The sequence below is a fragment of the Hippoglossus hippoglossus genome, chromosome 9 (assembly GCF_009819705.1).
Source record: "Hippoglossus hippoglossus isolate fHipHip1 chromosome 9, fHipHip1.pri, whole genome shotgun sequence".
Classification (NCBI taxonomy): Eukaryota; Metazoa; Chordata; class Actinopteri; order Pleuronectiformes; family Pleuronectidae; genus Hippoglossus; species Hippoglossus hippoglossus.
In genome coordinates, this window is record NC_047159.1 from 12,796,792 (window position 1) to 12,817,849 (window position 21,058).

The following is a 21,058-nucleotide window of genomic DNA, read 5'->3' on the forward strand; positions in this document are numbered from 1 at the left end:
GGCTGAAGGGCTGCTGTTCGAACAGTCTCCCTGTTGTTAGGTGCTGATATGGCTGAGTGAGGCATCGTGTTTGGGTTTTATTGCCTTCATTGAATAAACCAAATGAGCAAATATACTATCAGATCTGTAGCATCATCTCTTCTCAGCAGGAAAGGTTCACAGGAAACTTTGTGTGACGAGACTCAAAGCAGTAAAAAGTAACTACACACATGCAGCCTAAAGCAAGGAAGTACTACTTTGTCAACCACATGACCCAACGGTTACTCCACAGTTATTAAGGGAACTGCACTCTTGTTGTAGTCATCAATGCCTGGAGGCTCACAAAATACACTTTTACGCAAGCTGTATTACAACATTATATATGATAATGAGTATGTGAGGTACAGAAGACAAACAGGTTTTCATATTAGTCATGATGAATTTATTGCGGTATTTGCAAATGCTTTAAGAAATAACAAAAATGTCCTGCATGTTTTTCTAAACAAACGGAACTTGATCGAGATTTAAGGGGATTTGCCAGCCCTTTAAATTCCTCTTACTGTGAAATGAATCTATAAAGCAAACCCATGACGATATGTCCTTGCCCTGCAAAGTCAAACCATTTTGAGTCAGCTGAGACACTTGACCTCACACAGGGTAGAAATTCAATATAGAACTTGTTCAACGGCTTCACACAAACATACCTTTCATTCCTGAAAAGCCCTAAGAGCTACAGTACGGAGCTCCACCAAAACAACCCAGAACCGACACTCTCTTAACACCCTCCAAGATATTTCTCAGCAGAGAATGAAGAGTGGCCATCAGCAGACACGACCTAGTTTGGATATAGTGCTCCAGTTTTCCCCTGCTGTGCCTTTGAATGATACTCATTGGTACCCTCAGGTCAAGAGGAGGCCTGAGAAGGAAAGCACTTGAATAGTTGAAGACTGTGTGGTGGAAAACAAAAGGATATCAAGAATCATATGCGTTACTTGGCACATTGTTTCCACCCAACGTTAAACAGCAGAAAGATGTGGAATGAGAAAACCACCGAGCTTTGGCGTTACTGTCTTGAAAGCATGAACAGTGGAGGTTTCAGCTCCGATTGGTGAGCTGGTGCAGTCAGACGAAAATGATCCACTTATTCTGGAGACTTTCCCACTGCAGTAATGTTAATCTTTTACCACTGACTCTCACTCTAATCTGGATCCAGGAAAAAAGCCAAATGCTAATGTTTTGCATACGTTTAAGATAATTAATCTGCTGCTGAATCTTAAAGTAAGATTCTTAACTTGATTAAACTTCAGTACTGGGTTTTATGCAAATCCCATGTTGTCTGGTTTTATTTTTTTCTGATATAAATGGATAAACAGGAAAAAACATAGCAGCCTGTAAAGCAGAACTGAGAACTTCTCAAATTACAGATATAATACACTTCCATATTCATAATGTCAAAAGTTTACATGCTCTCTCTGTTTGAGCAATTGACAAAAAAAATAAAAACTACACTGACGATTTCACTACCCTCTATCATAAAAGTATGCTGGAAAATAATCCCTTGGGAATAAAACAAAATCTATCAACAGATGAACATCTACTCCCTTATATTTAACTAACTGACTGTCCACAGTCTCCAGGGTACGATACTACCACCCCACATATTTCACTGAGGCATAACTTGCTGACAACACAAGTGTGAAACCACATATGATACAGACGTAAACAAAATGTTCATGTGTTGATGTTTTGCAAAAACAGTAAAAACTCTTTCAATTTCAGCCAAAGTATTTTTTAACAGAGGGGAAAGTGTCATTGGCTTCCATTCCACGATGACTACAAGAATACTGAAGCAATAAAAACATGGTTTCCTTGAAATGTTTTACAGCTTTGACCAAGCCTAGCTATTGAGGCGTCCCTGTGAAATTCTCCTTCACACGCAGAGCGAGCAGGACATCTTTTATCTGAACAGGGACCTTGAAAGAGTACACTCAAATAGTTTTCAAAGAAATGGGGGAAAAAATACACCTCCTTGTCTTCAGAAGTGTGTATTCACTGACGCAACCTCTACTCCTACACTCGTGCTTTTGTCATCATAAGGCCAAGGCTGTAGTAGCAAGCTGTGGTAATTCCTCTTAGAGGAAACATCTGTTAGATTGATTATGTAGGCCCCTGCTAGCACTGACAGAGGAAGGTGTAGAAAAGCACCAACAGGACACAAACACAGAATGAGAGTCTGACGCATCCTGTATCCACAGTGTTCAATGTTTTGAAGTTAACAATCTTCATTGACTAAAACCGGTATTGAACCTACTTTGCAGCAAGTAGGCCCATATATCAACACATCCCTGTACACCAGTGTCTGGCTCTTATTATTGCACTCAGACACAGCAGAGAGACCTGAACTAGTAAATACATGTTGTCAAAGTTTCCTCTGCAGCCCCAATCGAAAATTCAGACCTTCCAAAAAGTAATAAAGCCTCCTCAACTATATCAGATAGTTGTTATTCCATAGATGTATTTTAATATTATACAAAGTTGTTTCTTGTTCCGTGGGTATGTGGACAATTTATAGAAGACTACAGGTTTCTCTTACTTGCCCAACAATGTAAGCCATTCTTTCACATACAGGTATTCTTCAACTGCCTCTTTAAGAAGTTAGAAGGAATGTGACACTTTCAAGTAATATTGCATTTCTATTTAATAAGACTTGTAGCCTATCAAGCTAATGTCGGTCAGTCCAAACAAGCTAAACTGCTGGTTGACTTAAAAAAACAGAAAGGCTGCAGCTCGGGCTGGACGATATGGCCAAATATCACAGCAAGATCAAAATGTTCATACCAGCCTATATCGATAATTATCACGAGAAAAGTCACACTATAAATTATTTTACGTTTAAAGAGAAGACAAGAGAATGACAAACAGCTAAATATTCTATCTGAGGTAGATCAATTACATGTTAGACCTCCTCACTGTGCTCGCACCTTGCATAAGCTACTTACATGGAAGTGGACATACAGCCACAACAAGGAGGTTAACACAACAGAAACTGAAGAAACAAGTTAAAGAATGGTACAGAAATATACAGCAAATACTTGGAAACACTGATGACGTGAGAGTAGGTTTGGTTCTATATGTTGCAAACAGAACAAGTAGTGCGGAAAGGGAACAAAGTAGTGCAATGACATACACACTGAACAGTGGGCTGCAATCCACTCATTTAAAGCAAGTATGTAGACAATTTATATATCCCTGTGAAGTTTATAGGATTGTCTGACCTACCCACAAATGGGAGTCGTTCTTTATATATAATTAAGACGTTTGTAGACTAGTAGAGATACAAACGTGGGGAGGTCAGACTTCTGACTATCAAGCTCATGTCACACAGTCCAAACAAAACAGAAAAGGCTGAATCATAACACGCACTAAGTCACAACCATAAACAGCCAGTGTCTAACGTCCACTGACATATTACACTGTGTACTAGTAAAGCAAGTTGTCCAGAGGACTGGTTCTCCAAGGGACTGGTCGATCGACTTTACCCCGCCTTGTCACGTTCCCCCCCGGCTAACGGACTGAGAGCTGTCGATGAGGTGGCACTTCAGCTAACAGGGGAGTCTGAATTTTTACAAAAAAAACATGACCAAGACAGCTCAACTCACCTTATCAGCGGATTCTGCGCCGATAACCACGAATTCAAACTCTACACCCACATGTTCAGAACAAGCCGCAGACTGTTTAATGCCGCTGAGATTAGCGACTCAAACTAATTCCCCGAGTCCAAAAGTCTCCGCAATGTCACCGGAGCTCCAGCAGAGCACACTGCTGCTACAAGTTGGGAGGCGGCGGCACAACACGTTGATATTTCGGATCAGATCACCTGTCAATGTGGCCTGTCGGTTTACTGATGTCGCGATGCGCAGCCACAGTTCAACGTTAGCTTTAAATGTTACCACGGCAGGGAACAGGCGTGATTAGTCCGCTGACGTTAGCAGCGAGGCCCGGGCGATACCGGTGGTGAGGCTCCAGGAGAAGGGCTCGTTCGTTAGCTAGCTAGCCGAAGTAACGACTGCACTACGGGAGCAACTTCTGGCCAAACGCGGCGTTTCCTGGTTGTATCGGCAGCGGAATGACGAGGAAGTTTGCGGGAATGCGGCGGGAGCTAATACCGACCTGATATGTGTCTGCGCAGCTTTCGTCTCCCGGCGGGGGGGTTGGGGGGGTAGAGAGAAATGTCCACAGCTAGCAGGCTAAGTGGAAGAACCGCAACGACGACCGCGGCTCGAATCCCACACGAGCAGGCACAGCCCAGCGCAGAGCCCAGCGTCAACGGAAGGTGCTGCCAAAGATGAAATGCTCGGTGAGATGGAGCACACCCCGCCCGGAACAATCCAGAGACGAGGGGACTTCACTGCTACAAAACGAGGAAAAGCACTGGCTGAAGTGTTGGTTTGTTCCGCAGGTGGAGTTTATACTGAGTGGTTTGGTTCCACCGTGTTGATCAAACTGTCGAGCAAACACATTTTTTTCTTCGGATTGGACCAAGTGTAAAACCAACAATGATTCAGCTCTGATTTTTTCAGAGAGGATTCAAACATTACGATCACAAAACTAATCATTAGAAATCAGAACTAAATTCCCGAGGGAAACATTAAAAGAGTTTTGAGTTAGATTTTCCTCTTGTTGAATATTAAGACAGTAACCCGTAGCTTAGACTGTAGTTTAGTTCAAACAATGAAATGTAATGAAATTAAGTGTGAGGTGTGTGAGAAGCCAGTTAGGGTTGAAAATCACACCCAAAAATAAAAAAAACACAAAACATACAAAAATCTTCAATATAGAAAATTTGATATATAATAGAACAAAAAATCCTGAGATGGAAGAGGATATGCTATGAATAAGATATTCTACATACATATAGTTTACACACATACATATATCTTTTATTTATGTCATGCCAATGCTTTTTGTCCATCCCTTCTTGGGATTGCAAGACATCTGTAACATTTACAAGCACATACATCTTCTGCCAGTATTCAGTTTCCAAAATGTGGCGGAAAAGGAAATAAAGACTTCTTTTTAACAAAAGGCCCGAGAGTATTGATAATCATTTTCACATGACTTTGTAAGAGGTTAAATAACTGATATATATCAGTCTCTCTGAGATTGTCAGAGTTCAGCACACCCAGACATACAGTGCATTATATCTACTTGCAGGCGTCTATATTTGCATAAATATGTATGTAGGTGTGTGTAGGGGGCGCCTGTGATTCAGTGTGCATCATGTATGTACAAGTCATTAACAAATCTAGAGTGCAAATATTCTACATGCATGGGAGTGTCCACTGTATGTACCAGTAATTTGACTGAACAGTCAGATTCACATTCACTATGTGGGGGAGTTCTCATCTTTTAAACACTAAACAATACACTTGTCATGAGTTTATTTGAGTCTATAATTGAACAATTCATGGCGTTGATAGTGTTAAGAAGGTAACTTCAGCTATATGAACCAATGTGATGAATTTTATACTAAAGACAAAGATAAGATGAAACTTTTTAACCTCATGGGAACTAAATTAAAATTGTTTCAAGGCAGATTTTCAGTTACATGCAGTTTCATGTGCATGCTGTGCAATGATCAATAAAACAAGGGAGCGAACGGATTATAAAAACACGGTCAACTTGTTCACTGACACAAAAATACAGCAAAATAAAAAAGCATTGACGCAAGCAAGTTTACTTGAAGATTTTAAAGCAATTCAAGTAGGACGAAAATAGAAAAAGCCTTTTAAACAACATATGAAAATTAATACAGATCATGATATTGCCATTTTACAAATTTTACAATAAATTCAACAGCCGCAGTTACACCACTACTTTAAAAAAATCAGAGACTAATAAGTCAAAATCTACAAACCACTGCTGTTGCATCATCTGCTACTGCCCCTCCCACATTGTATGTTTAGAATGAATTTTAACTTAACTTGGTACAAAACAATAAACTGCTAAAAAAGACATGCTTGATAGGCTGGGGATGAAAATGAAAATATTTTTTGGGTTAAAAAATAGTCATATCCATGTGTACAAATCAAGACAGTAAACTTTTATTTTTTCTTTGCCAAACTTCGAGGGGAACCTTTAAGCAAGTCCCTGATTTTAAGGTAGGTCCCTGTGGTTTCAGCAACTTCAGTGAATTCTGGTGTATCTTCAAATGGAACAATGCCAGCAGCAAACTTGCTGCGGTGAGGAACAGCTGTTATCTTCTCAGTATGCTTAAGAGAAGAGTCATCGTCAGCACCCCTGTTAGAGAAATCTGGATCAGGGCTCTGCGGGTTGTTATCCTGGGATTTGACAGGACCAGGACTCTGAGGGCTGTCGTCTTGGACTTTGAGTGGTTCGGGGCTCTGAGGATTGTCGTCTTGAGATTTGACAGGACCAGGGCTCTGAGGGCTGTCGTCCTGGGATTTGACTGGACCAGGACTCTGAGGGCTGTCGTCCTGGGATTTGACTGGACCAGGACTCTGAGGGCTGTCGTCCTGGGATTTGTCTGGACCAGGACTCTGAAGGCTGTCGTCTTGGGATTTGACTGGACGAGGGCTCTGAGGGCTGTCTTCCTCAGCTTTGACTGGACGAGGGCTCTGAGGGCAAAGTTCTTGATTTTCTGGTTCCCTTTGATTTTTACTACTTTGCCCAGTTTCTACAGGTCTCCCTGTGTCCATTGCTTCTTCAGCCTCTTCTGTTTCTGTGTCTACATGCACAGGCGTGGACACGCTCGGTGAACTGGGTAAAGGTGTTCCCATAGTAGGTGTGTCACAGTCACTATTTGTGGCAGTGTCAGCATTTTCTAGAGCTGCCCAAATCAGCCTCTGTTGCTCCTCCAGTTCCTCCAATGTCAGCTCATCATCTGTCCCCTCCACAGTATCATCAACTACAACCCAATTCTGCCCTCGCAGAGCTGGAGAACCGTTGTTGGGAGTAGGAGGAGGCGTACCTTTCGGGAGAGGAGGGGGAGTGGGTGTAGCTGGAGGGGTGCCCATGGGTAAAGGAGGAGGTGAACTGAAGCAAGGAGATCCAGGGGGCAGCGGTGGTTGGAACTGGAAGTCACCTCTGCGACTGTTATATGGTGTTCCTGGATCTGAAAGAAGAGATTTATTAAGTCATTACAAGGTTAAAATATGTACAAACAAAGAAGCAGCGGATTGAAGTATTTCTGTGTATATCTGTATTTAAGATATAACTTAAAACATAATATTTGCTTCTTGCAACACAGTTATGTGAAGGAACAACTAAATGGAAACCAAAACAGTATTTTGTGGATCAAACTATAAAAAGTGAAGGTCACTGGATTTTGGAATAAAGCTCAAGAAAATTACATATTACTGTTAATTTATTGAATTTTGTTTTCTGGACATTTAAGACTCATATGTCCGCTGAAAAAAGTTACTAAGATTAACAGTTACCTGATTCAATATCCATATCTGAGCTTCTGCTGGAGTTCTGATCAGGACTGGGCCTGTTCTTCTTCCTCTGCTGTGGAGATGAATCCGATTCATGGCGCCTCTTGTTGCAGGTGGCACCAGGCTGTAGGCAACGAAGAATGACATTTGGAATGAGATTATTTATGGACTCTGCCCAAAATGCAGTCATCACACACTAATCCTAATCTGATAGAGTGCCAATGTAAGCAAGATTGAGGCTACAATGACAGACAAGACTGTGCATTCACATTAGTATGATTGGGTGCCTGAGTGGGATTATTGTGAATGGACATTCACTGAATGCAGACAGACCTTTATGTAAAACAGAGTGGCAGACTGAGTCTACCCATCACACACATATAAAGTGTAATTTCTTTTTTATCCTCCAAGCGGATACAAGAGCTGGGTAAGAACACTAATAAATATTGTATTCCTTAATTTTCTATACAGTATGTAATTTTGAGTAATATCAATATAGTAAGCAAAATTGTTGACTTTGTATGGTTTATTTCCATGTTTTCTAACAATGCACCAAGAGCAGAATTCATGTCTGAAAGGGACAGAAATGGCTGAAATATCTATTATGTACATATAATAATCCTACAGTCCTTATCAAACATTGGAGTTTCTATTGAAAACATGTCTTTCATTGTAACTACAGTGGAGAATAAGTGTAGGTCTGACTAACAAGATCCCAGGTGTTTTGTCAAGTGTTGACATGCAAATTCCAGAACGTTTGGTTAAATTTGCCAGATTTTCAAATAGGAAGCTGTTGATACAGGTAGCCAGGAGGAAACACCCAACCACAGAGAGATTAAGATAATTACCATAGGAAAGTTGTTGGACAGGTACGCTGCATAGTTTTGCTTCATATGGTTGCTCTGCACTGGAATTGAACCATACTGCATGAATTCCTGGAGGTCAGAAAGAAAACGAAATAGTGTGAGGTGCACAACTCTGACAGTAAAAAGGTCCTGCTGTGAAAATGCATTAAAACCACATTTATGATGCCACCACTTCTAACAGACAAAATCATTTATACTGACATGTAACACAAAATTATTCTATTCAATGCCCATAAATTCAAGTCTCTTAATTTTTTGACAGGAAGAAATAAATAAAATGAATTATTATAACCTAAAATATACAGTAAATATAGCTGATATTTATAGATTTACACAATTTGTGATACATTCAAGCAAAATATTTGAAAAAAGTTGAAATAATGTTAATGATAATAGTAAGAATCTGTATTTGTATAGCACTCTTAAAAGTGACTAAAAAAATAAATAAGACAAATAAAAACAGTATAAATAAATGCAAATCAAACATTCCCAAAAGCTTTGAGAAATGAACCGTGGTGTCGGACTTACATCTTTCATTTTGTCTGGTGCAGGTACATTGAAGCCGGGGAAATCTTGTAGTTTGGAAACATCATAAGAGTTGTTTTCTGGCTTACTATTCTCCGTTGTATTGCCATTATTTGAAGCTACAAAAGAGGAAAAACATCATAGATTAAGCTATATTTCCGTACATTTTAACACCACCCAAATGATTTGCAGTAGTTTATTGTGTACTCATTGGAAACACAGTTGTCAGTTTGATTTACAAAATACCATTACCATCGTAAAGCGCTAAGCCAGAGTTTTCCATCTCTGCCTCTTTGAGCCAACCTGGAGGGTAGCCGAGCTGCCTCATGCGATAAATCAGAGGAGGAAGGGTGTTGCCATCAATTCCCAGTGCTGCCAACAGCTCCTCGCTGTAAGTGAACAACAGGGTGAAAACACTAAATAATCTAGATTTACTTTTACTTGTTCCAACAGAAACTACATGTGATTCAATTAAGATCATTTCTGTTCAGTGCAAAGTAAAAGTCCTGCCTCATGACTCCAGGCTTGTATTTCGCAAAGCGCTCCTCCACTTCATCAGCGTGGTAGCGCTGGTTACTCTGCATGGACTGGTTGCTGTTTTGATTGAACTCTTTTCTTCTCTCATTGATTGCAGCCATGTCTTTAGGCTGTGGAGGTGACCATATAAAAATATAGTTAATCAAGTTATGACTCTTGAGTTTAACCCTGGGTTAATGCCATAATAATGACTCATCCCTCTCACCTTGGGACAATCTCTCAGCTGATGACTGCTGCAACCACAGTTGAAACACATGGACTTGGATCTAGAATGAAAAGATCAGTGAATGGCTCATTATACACTGCGACTAGACAAAGCAAGTCATAAACACCAGATGGAAATTAAATTAAGCTTCTATTATTAATGCCAGTCATACCTTTTGTCTTTCATTTCGATTTCCTGTCCATCTGTTCCGACAACTTGGTTAAAAACCTGGTGATAGCTTTGCAATAATTCAGGAAATTTTATTACATTTGCCCATACTAATGAAATATCAAATTATATTGTCTACTTAGACTCAGCAGCACTACATTTTAAAATAAGAACATATTAAAATGAATAATAATAATAATAATAATAATATTAATAATAATGACACCTTTCCCAAACTACAATATTCCTCTCCCTTGCTGAAATCACCTGTGGAGAACAAATACAGGGAGTCAATGTTTGACACGGCACCATCTTAAAGATACGTTGGAATGTCCCACCCATCTGTCATCTGGGGGCTTTCATTGACCAGAGGCTGCCCAAGTTTATCAACGCTGAAAGAAGTGAAATATAACACACTTCCAACCACCTACGACAGAAACAAAAAATCTTTTTATATATGTTGCATTACTCAAACCACTGAGATACCATTCTGAAAAATACCCATACATACTCACTTTAAAGGCATCCGTTGTTGTTTTTACATTGCTGGAGGATGACCTCGGTGGATCTTCATCCATAGCAATAGCTGAACTCTTTACAAAGGAAAGAACAATTATTTCCTTTTTCCTCTACATATATAACCTTGTGGATATTAATAACAGTAAAACAAATTCTGGGTAAATACCTGAGGTTTGACATAAATGGGGGATTGTTTCTTTTCATGTCCTGGTCTCTGGTGCTTCAGTATCACATTACAGATGCCATCTTCAATCTCTTGACGACACTGCCTAAATGACATATTAAATTGTTGTGGTTTTAGATTTATAATGATTACTAGTGATTTGTTTCAGTAATGGATAAGCGGAGAGGAACACACACACACACACAGTCCAGGAAGGGAATAAATAAGATGCCATTTAGTCTTATTAGTCATCATAAGAATACCTAAAACAAACATTAAATTTAAAAAAAATACTTAAATCGCTGTGAATAACGTAATTTAAAGATTTCTTTAAAGCTTTATTCAGAACGAAGACAGACATGGTTAAGTTCACTATGCAAACAAATAAATCAAGTTATTACGGTAGCCCTTACGTGCCAATCACAAACAAACAATAATAAAAAAATGGCAAATAAGAAAACACAAATGACAAGAAACAAAGGAAAATAAATGAAGAGGGATTTGCTATTGTGTTTTGTGATTTGTACTCGTGATTAGCACTTCAGGGCCACCGTAGATTAATAACACTGAAACATTGCTCACTTTGAAATACCGTTGTTCGCATAAAGGATTTGAAGAAGGGGTCCGTCGGTGTTGACATCTTCAATTGTGATGCCGCTGTAGAATCAGAGGGGAATTAGCATTAGCGGTGAGTGATTAGCTTTACTTGTATTACGATTAACCAAGTGTCAGTCCGTTACCTCGGCCGTGTGAGGACATTCAGCTTCCTCCTTAAAACGGTATGTGCGCTGTGGGTTAAGGAAAAGAGACAAAGAAGAAGAGGAAACCATCTGTTTTGGTCCCACACAACGGCTAACGGCTAACGGCTAACGGTGCTAGCAGAGCCCCGCTAGCGCTACACCCACAGAGCTAGCACACACAGCGCGGATCGGACAGAAGGATATTCTCCTCGGTGAGTCTCTGGATGGAGTCTTCGCTCTCCTCCAGTCTGCCCTGGAGCCGGCTCGTCTCCTCCGGCTCATCGTCGTCATCTGTGAAGCGAATGTGTGTCGGTACCGCTGGTGCGGAGTCATCGAGCTGCTGAAAGAGTTCACTGTCCCCGAAATCTACGTCCGCCATTTTTCCCCCAGCTCCGCTACAGAAGGGCCGGAGTTCAGAGGTCAAAGCGGCGACTCTGCGCATTCATTGGTCCGCACAGTGTCACGTGTGGAGGAGACGTGAACGTGATTTGACAAATAATCCGTGGGGATGTTTACCCATAGTGGTGTCTTCCAGGTTACATGAAGCCTACAGGCGGATACAGGCTGCTTCAAAAGATCTCCACAAACTACAGAAAATTAAAGACACGCATATTTCCACCACATTTTTATCAAGAAGAAGACCACACAGCCAATATGCTTCATCTCAATCAAGTACAATTTTGCATTGACCTAAAGTATCAGTGCTAATAAACATGTTATAACAGCATCAGTCACAGCAGACATTTTTCGATTACTTTACTTTTGATATAACTTTAATTACATTTTTTTAAACTTACACTTTCACAGTTTTGCAGAGTGTTGGTGGTAGTTTTACTAAAGCAAAAAGTTTTGAATGTCTCATCTGCCATCATGAGCTCCTCTTTGGTCTGCAAGACAACGCTGAGGGGTTAATATTATCTCTCTACATGTTTCTACCATAGACTGGTTTCTACGGTTGATGGAGCTGTGTCTGTAGCAGCCGCCTAACTTCAGCACTTTGACAGTGTGCAGACCAAATACCCGGTGTTTCTGGGGAACAGGGCAGAGCTGAGAGTCGGTGTGAAGCATCGTTTGCTTCCAACAATGTCCAGCAGCTCATCTATCCACCTGACGCTGCCGCAGTGGGACGGGGGCTCGAGGAGAATCCGCTTTATTTACTTGGTGGATGTGACATCGTTCAGGCTGACAGAGAGTCCCCGCAAGGTGAGACAACTGCACACTGCAGGCTCTTATTGTTCTTATAGCAACTACATGTGTTTTTATAATCACACCCAGCTAGAGGGCGCTATATGGATACATACATCTTCATAACTCATAACATAACTTAACATAACCTAACTCATAACATTCATAACATACATCTTCATAACTCCAACCAAAACAAAAACAGATGGTTTGAAATTGTATTTTGACTAAATGTGTCAGTTTCACACAGAATATTGAAAACATGTTTTTTTGTTCGGTATGAATGTCATTTACACAAACAGTAACTTAAAGGGATACTTCACCCAAAAATGAAAATTCACTCATTATCTACTCACCACTGTGTCGATGGAGGTGGTGGGTGAAGTGTTTGAGTCCACAAAACACTTGAGGAGTTTCAGGGGTAAACAGCGTTGCAGCCAAATCCAACATCTTAAATCGTGACCAATTCTTCAAACTTAAACAACAGAAAAAACCCATAAAATGCCTCCATACTCCTCCTGTGGTGTCATCCAAATGATCAAAAGCCCAGACGTTCAAATTTGACTTGAAACTGTGTCATTTACACTGTGTTTTAGCCCAAATGTCCTCTGTGATCTTACATGTGGCTTATGGATTTGTATTGGATTTGGCTGCAACGCTGTTTACCCCTGAAACTCCTAAATTCATTCATTTTTGAGTGAACTATCCCTTTAATAAGAGTTACTTGTTAATGGAAGACTTCGTAAGGAGGTGGCCTCATAGTTCACGTGTGTTTCAGGCTCCGGTGATTCCTCTGTATTTAGGAGCTGATGTCTTCTCCAGCACTGACGTCCGCACAGAGAACCATCCCAGATACCACGCCAAGTTTGCCAAGAAAGGACTGGCCACCAAAATACACTTTTCCTCAGGTAGATGACATTTATCTATGTGACCTACACCAGTGCACACACATACACTGCCCTCTCACACCTAACGCTGTTGTCTCCCATCCTGGCTTGTTGCAGCATTCAGGTTTCAAGGGTTGAAGGTACCTGCTGCAAGTAACTGCCTCTGGTTCTACAGTATTCAAGGGCTTTTTCGTGTAGCCTTTGAGATGTACAGTAAGCAAGAGCAGCTTGCCGTGCTCGAGAACTTCCAGGTGCAGTACTGTTCACATTATGCATGTGTCTGCGTGGTGTACATGGTTTGTTTATTTATTTTATGTCCTTTCCTTCGTAGGACGTTTGGAAATCGCAAATAAATGACAGCCCTCTGAAAATGAGTTACAGCCTCAGTAGCCTGCTCGACTTTGCAACACCCAGCAGCAGGTGTGAGTCAAGAAATGAGGCATCACCACCTCAGCATTGCAAGGTTGGCAGGGAACTGGACACATTAGTCAGTGACACATCAGCAGATCACGCTTATTGCTCTTTTCCCAGGAAGAGCTTGCAAACCGGGCAAAGACAACAAGTTGTATCCACAGTGAAGCAAAGATTGCACAGCTTGGATGACAAACTCTCCTCTGAGACTCACAGCCACACAGAACATCTGGAGACTGTCTTGCTACTTTTGGAGAACATTGATCGGCTCGTAAATGGGAATCTAGAGGAAAAGGATGTGACCGAAACGGTGTTGGCCCTGCTAAAGGCTAAAAACTGGGGCTCTGTATACTCAAGTTCCCTGCTGAGCTGTATGGGACGATGGCTGGGCCAGCAGTTTCATGCAGCCAACAGTAGCATCAGTCAGAAAGTGGAGGGCTTTAAAGTTCAGCATATTGAGCGAATAAGTGACTTGCCCCCTGCTGAGGAACTAGCCACAGAACTATTCCCAGAGGCTATGCAGACACTGCTGCTTCACTGGATGGGGTTGAGTGAGGAGTCCACTCTGGAGAAGAGGCACAGTGAATATCCAATCCTGCTCCTTATCCTGGAGTTTGCCAACCACAACCTGATCACTGGTGTGGCTCACGTGCTGTACTCCAGTCTTATATGTAAATAAAGACGATTTCCATGTGGGCATCCACAGAAACACTTACGATTCAACTCAAGTTCCAGTGCTCTAATAAACGTATATTTTGTATGTGAAATTTACAAGACAGTCTCTTTTATGTGGCACATACCATTTCACTTTGGTTTGGTAACAAGTAGGATTATTTGACTTTAAATAAAAACTTATTTTTGGTGTTATGTCATTCTACTAAATTTTTATTATAACAAATACTTAATTCAACACCAATTTGATTCCAATGTTTTATCCTCAAGGCCAAGCCCTTGCAAAAGAACCAACTTCATTTGAACCAAAAATGTAATGACCCATATACACATCACAGGCAATAAATAAATGAATGAGGTGAGGTATGAAAAACCTTACTCAACACAAAACTAATTTATTTCAAGAATATCTGAAATGTGATTACTCTTCTTGGACCTTCCTCCATCAGCTGTCTTGAGACAAATGCGTACCACAGCCCACAGTTAGTTTTTCCCCAGTCAGTAGAAATGAAACCATTCTGTTAACGACACTGGCCTCAGAAGCATTTATCTAAATGGATGGAAATAGTTTTCACTTGAACCACATTATAATCAGTTTTTGTTCCAACAATCACATATCAATATATTTCAGTTAAAAAAAAAAATCTAACACATCATTCAAAACAAAAATCTAATTCTAACTAGCATCAGCGAGTCAGACTGATGCTTCCTTTACAGAAGATGTACAGATGAATCATCACTGAGACAAACTCAGTGTCTGGCTATTTACATTATAATAATGTTCCAATACAGGAGATGTTTGTCCATAAATAAATTACAGATTCAGAGCAACATCCATGCAAGCTTTAAAGCTAGCGATGAATTGGTAGTCCTACATGACCAGATGAGCGACACTGACAGTCTAGGTTTGGCACTAGATGGAATCCATTCCACGTGAGAATGAGGACGTGAAGCCGAGGCCCATTCCCCTCTGGGTGTGTGTCTGAGACCGGGCCATCTCATATTGTACGTCAAGGTTCCGGAACATCTCCTCCTGTTTTTGCAGAGTCTTCAAGCCGTCCTCGTTGAGTGGTTTGGCAACTTCGGCCTCGTCCTCATCCTGTAGAGACAGAAAATTATTTTTAACTCAGACGCAACAGGTTGGAATGCTGAAAGTTATAACTGAGGATTTCACTGATGTATCAAACACACTGAGATTAAGTAAAGTGACATTATAATACTTACTTTAATACCCATTAGTTTGCGAAACTTTACGTTTTGGTCCTTGTTTCCAAAGTTTAGCTTCTCCCACAGCTCAGTCGTCTGGGACTTGTCCTTAAAAATTAAAAATACATCAGTTTCTAGAGTATAAGCCTGTTCAGACAACTTGAGGAAGCCAAACTGGGCTTGCATTCCACTGGGGGATAATTGATGGCAAAATCAAGTCTTACTCTTCCTTCCTCCTTCTTTCCCTGCCATAGCATCTTTCTCTTTTTCTCCTGCTCTGCAAACTTCATAGGATTTACAGCAGATGGGTTGTAGTAGCTCGGCACAGCAATACCGGTCTCTGCCAGAGTTTTTGCTTGTAGGGCTGCCATCTGTGCCGCCATGGCAATCTGAGGCGTGACCTGCGTCCCAGAGGCCAGGAGAGCCGCCACATTGATGGCAGGGTTTGAAGCAGCAACAGCAGCTGTTGCGATAGGCGCAGCTACTGGAAACAAAACACATGGAGGCAATCAATACCTGAATGCAGACTAAACTCAAAATTTCGAGGTTTTTCAACACAACATACACTTCTCACCTGCAGTGATGTCCTGCGGTGTCTCCTGCTGCTTCTCAGACATTTCCTTCTCCTTTTGCTCCTGTAGTTTCTTGGCTCGCTCCAGCCTGGAAAGGAAAAGAATGAAAAGAATGTTACGCAGCTTGTTTACAAATGATTATGATAATAATTTGCTCAGTGCATTGAACTTAAAAGTGATATGTGTGGACCTAGTCTATAAACAAACAAAAATAATCATACTTAAACATGTTATAGCCATCAGCCACTGACAGCCACATCACATTTAAATAAGATGTTTTTATTCAACAAGGTATAGTTAAGAATTTAAATGAAGTGAGGGGAGAGAGAGGAGCAACAGTCCCCAGGGCAACGTGCAACAGAGTTCCCCGGCCAGAGACAAATTGTGGATGTTGAAATTACATGGTCTGTGTCTTAGACACCTACATCACAAATCATTTTCCCTTTTTTTGTTCTTGTTTTCCTACCAATGTAATTTCCTTTTATGAACAACAATGCTCTCTGGCATGTGCAACATAGATGACAAGTCTGATTACAGCCACAACCAGTGGTCAGAAACTTATTTGAGTAACTCGAAGAATGAATGCTTCGATTGTTGCTGATGACAATGAGCTTTACGTTTATGTTTTTTTGGTTCCATTAATGCTACCTAATCTCTGCTTGGCCACAAATTTATTCAAAAGGTCAAGGCGTAATCAAACTACAGAAAGAAGCTTTGCAGCCACAATTAGTGAGTTGCAACAGGAACCACCATCAGCAGCAGCCAGTTCAGAATGACCAGTCATCTATATTGTAAATGCCCTGTAAGCTGTTGCCTTACCTTCTGGCCAGGGCCTCTTGTGCATCCATAGCTGTGTTTCTGCCCCGCAAGACAGGTGGGTTAACAGACCTGCTTCTGCTCTTTCTGCGCACTTTTTCAGTCCTTTTCTTCCGCTCCCTGTTGGAACAACCCAAATAATTCAATGAACATTATGTTCATGTCATGTTGAATGGTCAACAAGGGGGACAAAAGTTCAAACACATGCTCCTAATGTAAATTGATCCCACCTGCTCTTACTGCGACTTCTACTGTGATGACGGTGTTTGGTCCTTGAACCTGAACGAGACCGTGCCTTCTTCTTCCTGTCCCGGCTGCGTGACCTCGAACGCCGTTTGTCCCTACTTCTACTGTGATGCCGCCTGAAAGTAAAAAGATTCAGCAACATGAATTAAATCATTAGGGAAAGGATTTAAAGTGCTACAATTATTTTATCCATTAAATGCTACCAGAACCACGATAATTTTTTCTTTTGTATAATTTAACAGGCCAAAAGACTTAGTTACTGACCACACTAACCTCTCTCGTGAGTGTGACCTGGACAAGCTCCGGCCTTTGGAGGGCCTCCTGTCTTTGCGTCTGGATCGCTCCTCTCCATTCTCTGAAGACAGTCTCTCTTGTTCTTGCTGCTCATCTGTTTTTCGTTGTGATTTTGACGGCTTCTCGGAGTCTCTCTTTCGTGCCTGTTTTAAGAAGAAGTTGTCTCTTTCAGAAAATGCAACAAAAAGAGTTAGTACCATGACTACAGCAGAAGGTAAAAATGTTGAAGTGCTGAAAAAAAACAACTTATGATTTCAAATCCATTTTCCATTTTAACATATAAAAGTCAAAAATAAAGAAAGTCTTTCTCAGAACATGATTACTACTGTGGACATTTCTGTGATACAGACAAATTTGACTTTAACATAATTAAAGAGAATTAATCTAACCAGCATGTTTGGAACTTCGCTTGTTTCAATAGTGAGCATGCAAACCTTAAGATCTGATTCTGAGGGAAGACTTCACGGTAGTTTGTCAGTTGAACCGGATAAACAATTCAATATGGCCTAAATACTTTGAACTTGAACCTACTGTAAAGTGGGAATAGGGATGGGCATCCAACTTACTTTTTACAGCTTCTCTACTTAATGTCATCCAAATCACACAATAATAATTTAGCATGAAACACATTGGTAAACTTCCTCAAATAAAAATGTGCATTTAGAAAATGTATTTTGTTTCCAGGTTTATTCTACTCAAAGGCAGCCTCACTGTTTATCTCACGTGAACATAATTTAGACCATGTTCCTATGAGATAAATAGCTGTTACTGTTCTCTTTAGAAAACGAATTAGTTTTTACAAGACTGAATTTTTTATATTGGCTACGGTTAAAAAAAAAGGATTCCATCTGGATTCATTAAAAGATTAATTTGATTAGTTATGCCCATCCCTAGATTCAAGAGTTAATTCCAAATAGTGAGAGACAAATAGGAGTTTGAATGGCAGATAGTTACCTGTCCCAGTAGTAGACATATTATTTTGCTATGTCAGCAGGGTCTTCTGTTCAGTCTCTTCGTGCATTAGCACGCTGAGTATGATTTATTGTAGAAATGTTATCATGTGATCTACACACAGGATGTCACAAAAAACTAAAAAGAAAAAAAATCTACTCTTTCTTTAATATGGTTACAAATAATGACACATATCCAAGGATGAAAGCTTCCATTGAGATATGTCTGCATAAGGAGGGTAAAAAAAGACCATCTCCATCTATTTCTTTTGTTCTAAAATTTGGTTATTTTAACATATCCACCATAATAAAAACATACTCACCTTGACCTAAAACTAACTAAAGCTAAAACCTAAGGCCTTCAAATTCACATGAAATGTGTTTCTAATCATAGATATTGACTTATCATTTACCTCTTTGCTCCTGCTGCGACTCCGTCTGTATTTTCTGTCACCTAAAAAAGGTAGAAAGCCAACTGTTGACAAATATACACTTATATTTACAAGCAGGATTAGGAAGAGTGCATTTGGACAAATATACAATACAGACTCAATGTGGAGTATTTGAAGCAGCTAGTTGACTAGATTTGGGAATAGTTTCAATCCTGTGCACTAATTAAATGTGCACTTTATTCTAGAAGAATATGAGAGATTTGTGCAAGTAATTGCAGTGATCATACGGAAACATGTTAATTTAGCTGCATGGTAATAAAACAACCACAGTCACCTCCCAAATATTGGTGTGCTTTCATTTTTGTGGCCAAATCAGAGGGTTCATCTTCTTTCAATGCTACACCTCACAAACGGCATATACTAGTAAGAAATGCCATCATGGGGCCATTTTCAGTGTTGTCTAGATACATTTACTGAATACTAACGTTTTCGGTCCCTGGATCTTGACCTTGACCGCGAATGGCGGTGTTTGGAGCTTCTGGGAGATCTTGATGACTCCATGCTGCGTTTTTTTCTGTGGTGAACTGGGGAGCCTGTTCTGGTCATGTCGACAGAGTCATCACTTGCCTACAACAAATGAATGAGAAAAACCATGGTCAGCAAATCAGTGTAATGCAATATGCTCAGTGATATATACCCTCCCTAAGGCAGCGTGGACGTCAGCAAGTTTTATTTTGTTGTTGAATCATGACAAACGAATATGTAAAGATGTATTTTAACGTCACTGAACAAATTAAATCAGAACTAGTATTAATCCCTAGTACTGAAATAAGTTGATTACTCTGCATCTGATTCCATTTCAGAAATTAATAGTTTATTTACTAAGTTTATAAATTTGCTCATTGCCTCTGCCAAAGAAGTAATGTTTTTTTACCTCGTCCGGTGGTTTGTATTTTAGTGCTGATCTGGATCAGGGTGCGGATCCAATATATTTTTATTATTATTATTCACTTTCTTTAACGTTGCAACATGGGGTTTTTCCAGGGAATAATTAATGGGTCTTGATTTAAGAAAAATCAGGCACTTTGGGGAAATGATCTCTATGAGTGCATGAAACTTGGTGCAGCTGATTGAATTTGAGGGGACTGTTTGACCTGTGACACGCTCGACTCGATGCAGTACTACTCTTTTTGATTTAAATGATCCCTCTCTCTTTTACTCCCACTTGCTCATGTTGATGTTTATAGGGCGTTTCATGGCAAGTAGTTCTGATCATTTACCAATTGAGTTTTAAAGATCAGAACAGATTCAATAATTATCTGATTAATAATGTCTGCGTGTCCACTTAGTAATGTTTGATGCTGAGGGTTTAAAGATACCTCTACGTCTTCCCCTCATTCCAATACACCTGTAATTTAGAAAGCATTTATATCAACACACCACTCGGCCCATTGAGACCACTCATCAGCAAACTGAAATTAAAAAAGAATCAAATTGAAATGGTTTTAAAAAGGATGGGCTGCAGTGATGTATGAAGAGTAATTATTTATTTATGAATTCTATATGGAGACAGTTTTTGTTGTCCGTCGCTCGGCCTAGTGACGATCAGTTCTCTTCAGCTTAATGGAAATCATGTGAGATTATGTCAAATCATTGAATTATTGTTTAAACAACAGAACATTGACTTAAACCGAGAGTTACAACAATTTAGTTAACGGGCATGAGTGGTTATTATACAATGAAGGGTCTTCACAATGTTAAGTGTTTGCTGCTGGTTCCTCTTTGCTGCGCTACATCGAAATACGATTTACGGTGGATTAAGTGTCATGACTTTAAAACAGAAATAAACACACGACTATTAAAGATGCCGTCTAACAACATGCATGCACTGTTAGCAAACGAGCTAGCCAGATAAGCTACGTCTTCTTCTTCGTCCACCATTCATACCTCCAACACAGAACAATTCAGCCCTGGCTCGGCTGCTAAGCTAAGTGATGCTAACCGCCATCTTTAAGTGACAATATATTTTTTAACATCGATATAAACTGACAGCGGTGCTATTCGGATGTGATCACAGTCACACGCGTCTTGTTTGTGTGCATGTGATGGTACTTACCGACATGATTCTGAAACACACCGTGTATGTAACGCCGCTGTTTGGTTGACCGTGCACACGGACACGGAGAGGTATCTACAGCTAGCAGCTAACCGCTAACTGCGATGTGCGGCTCAGCTAATTTGACCTTGGGTTGCCAGGTTTAGACTCTC

At 40.3% G+C, this 21,058-nt stretch overlaps 3 protein-coding genes across 8 annotated transcripts; 1 reads left to right on the forward strand and 2 right to left on the reverse strand.

The window, feature by feature from the left end:
* Window positions 1-5,713: 5,713 nt before the first annotated feature.
* On the reverse strand, window positions 5,714-11,569 carry zcchc8 (zinc finger, CCHC domain containing 8). The gene is made up of 14 exons (XM_034595183.1): window positions 11,364-11,569; window positions 11,160-11,202; window positions 11,002-11,076; window positions 10,423-10,525; window positions 10,253-10,330; window positions 10,061-10,164; window positions 9,742-9,807; window positions 9,570-9,630; window positions 9,338-9,474; window positions 9,080-9,216; window positions 8,831-8,946; window positions 8,285-8,371; window positions 7,440-7,560; window positions 5,714-7,114 (listed from the first exon to the last, which is right to left on the reverse strand). The coding sequence occupies exons 1-14, from the start codon at window positions 11,536-11,538 to the stop codon at window positions 6,084-6,086; spliced, it is 2,334 nt and encodes a 777-aa protein (XP_034451074.1). The 5' UTR covers window positions 11,539-11,569; the 3' UTR covers window positions 5,714-6,083.
* si:ch211-110p13.9 (uncharacterized protein LOC562347 homolog) lies at window positions 11,566-14,958 on the forward strand. Of its 2 annotated transcripts, none has more exons than XM_034595189.1 (5): window positions 11,566-11,642; window positions 12,200-12,362; window positions 13,123-13,252; window positions 13,349-13,482; window positions 13,563-14,958. In XM_034595189.1, exons 2-5 carry the CDS (start codon window positions 12,243-12,245, stop codon window positions 14,319-14,321), a joined length of 1,143 nt encoding a protein of 380 aa, XP_034451080.1. In that variant the 5' UTR covers window positions 11,566-11,642; window positions 12,200-12,242; the 3' UTR covers window positions 14,322-14,958. The 2 variants fall into 2 exon arrangements, with proteins under 2 accessions (XP_034451080.1, XP_034451081.1); XM_034595190.1 differs by lacking the exon at window positions 11,566-11,642 and adding an exon at window positions 12,111-12,127.
* On the reverse strand, window positions 14,694-21,049 carry rsrc2 (arginine/serine-rich coiled-coil 2). 5 transcript variants are annotated; one of them, XM_034595186.1, is made up of 10 exons: window positions 20,907-21,049; window positions 19,276-19,417; window positions 18,812-18,852; window positions 17,428-17,591; window positions 17,139-17,270; window positions 16,912-17,028; window positions 16,095-16,180; window positions 15,749-16,001; window positions 15,539-15,629; window positions 14,694-15,413 (listed from the first exon to the last, which is right to left on the reverse strand). In XM_034595186.1, exons 1-10 carry the CDS (start codon window positions 20,910-20,912, stop codon window positions 15,228-15,230), a joined length of 1,218 nt encoding a protein of 405 aa, XP_034451077.1. In that variant the 5' UTR covers window positions 20,913-21,049; the 3' UTR covers window positions 14,694-15,227. The 5 variants fall into 5 exon arrangements, with proteins under 5 accessions (XP_034451077.1, XP_034451076.1, XP_034451075.1 ...); XM_034595185.1 differs by having other exon boundaries at window positions 15,539-15,630; window positions 15,753-16,004; window positions 20,907-21,048; XM_034595184.1 differs by having other exon boundaries at window positions 15,749-16,004; window positions 20,907-21,048.
* Window positions 21,050-21,058: the final 9 nt, after the last annotated feature.

Bases quoted from the DNA above. Each gene is read 5' to 3' on its own strand.
- zcchc8 (XM_034595183.1), bottom strand. From the start codon at position 11,538: ATGGCGGACGTAGATTTCGGGGACAGTGAACTCTTTCAGCAGCTCGAT. The intron at 8,947-9,079 runs GTAATGGTATTT...CCTCTTTTGTAG, and splicing joins TGGCTTAGCGCTTTACGATG to CTTCAAATAATGGCAATACA. The intron at 7,561-8,284 runs GTAATTATCTTA...CGTTGCCTACAG, and splicing joins TGTCCAACAACTTTCCTATG to CCTGGTGCCACCTGCAACAA.
- si:ch211-110p13.9 (XM_034595189.1), top strand. From the start codon at position 12,243: ATGTCCAGCAGCTCATCTATCCACCTGACGCTGCCGCAGTGGGACGGG. The intron at 13,253-13,348 runs GTAGATGACATT...GGCTTGTTGCAG, and splicing joins CAAAATACACTTTTCCTCAG to CATTCAGGTTTCAAGGGTTG. The intron at 13,483-13,562 runs GTGCAGTACTGT...TTTCCTTCGTAG, and splicing joins CCGTGCTCGAGAACTTCCAG to GACGTTTGGAAATCGCAAAT.
- rsrc2 (XM_034595184.1), bottom strand. The intron at 17,029-17,138 runs GTGGGATCAATT...TTGTTCCAACAG, and splicing joins AGAAGTCGCAGTAAGAGCAG to GGAGCGGAAGAAAAGGACTG. The intron at 16,181-16,911 runs GTAAGGCAACAG...TTTCCTTTCCAG, and splicing joins CAAGAGGCCCTGGCCAGAAG to GCTGGAGCGAGCCAAGAAAC.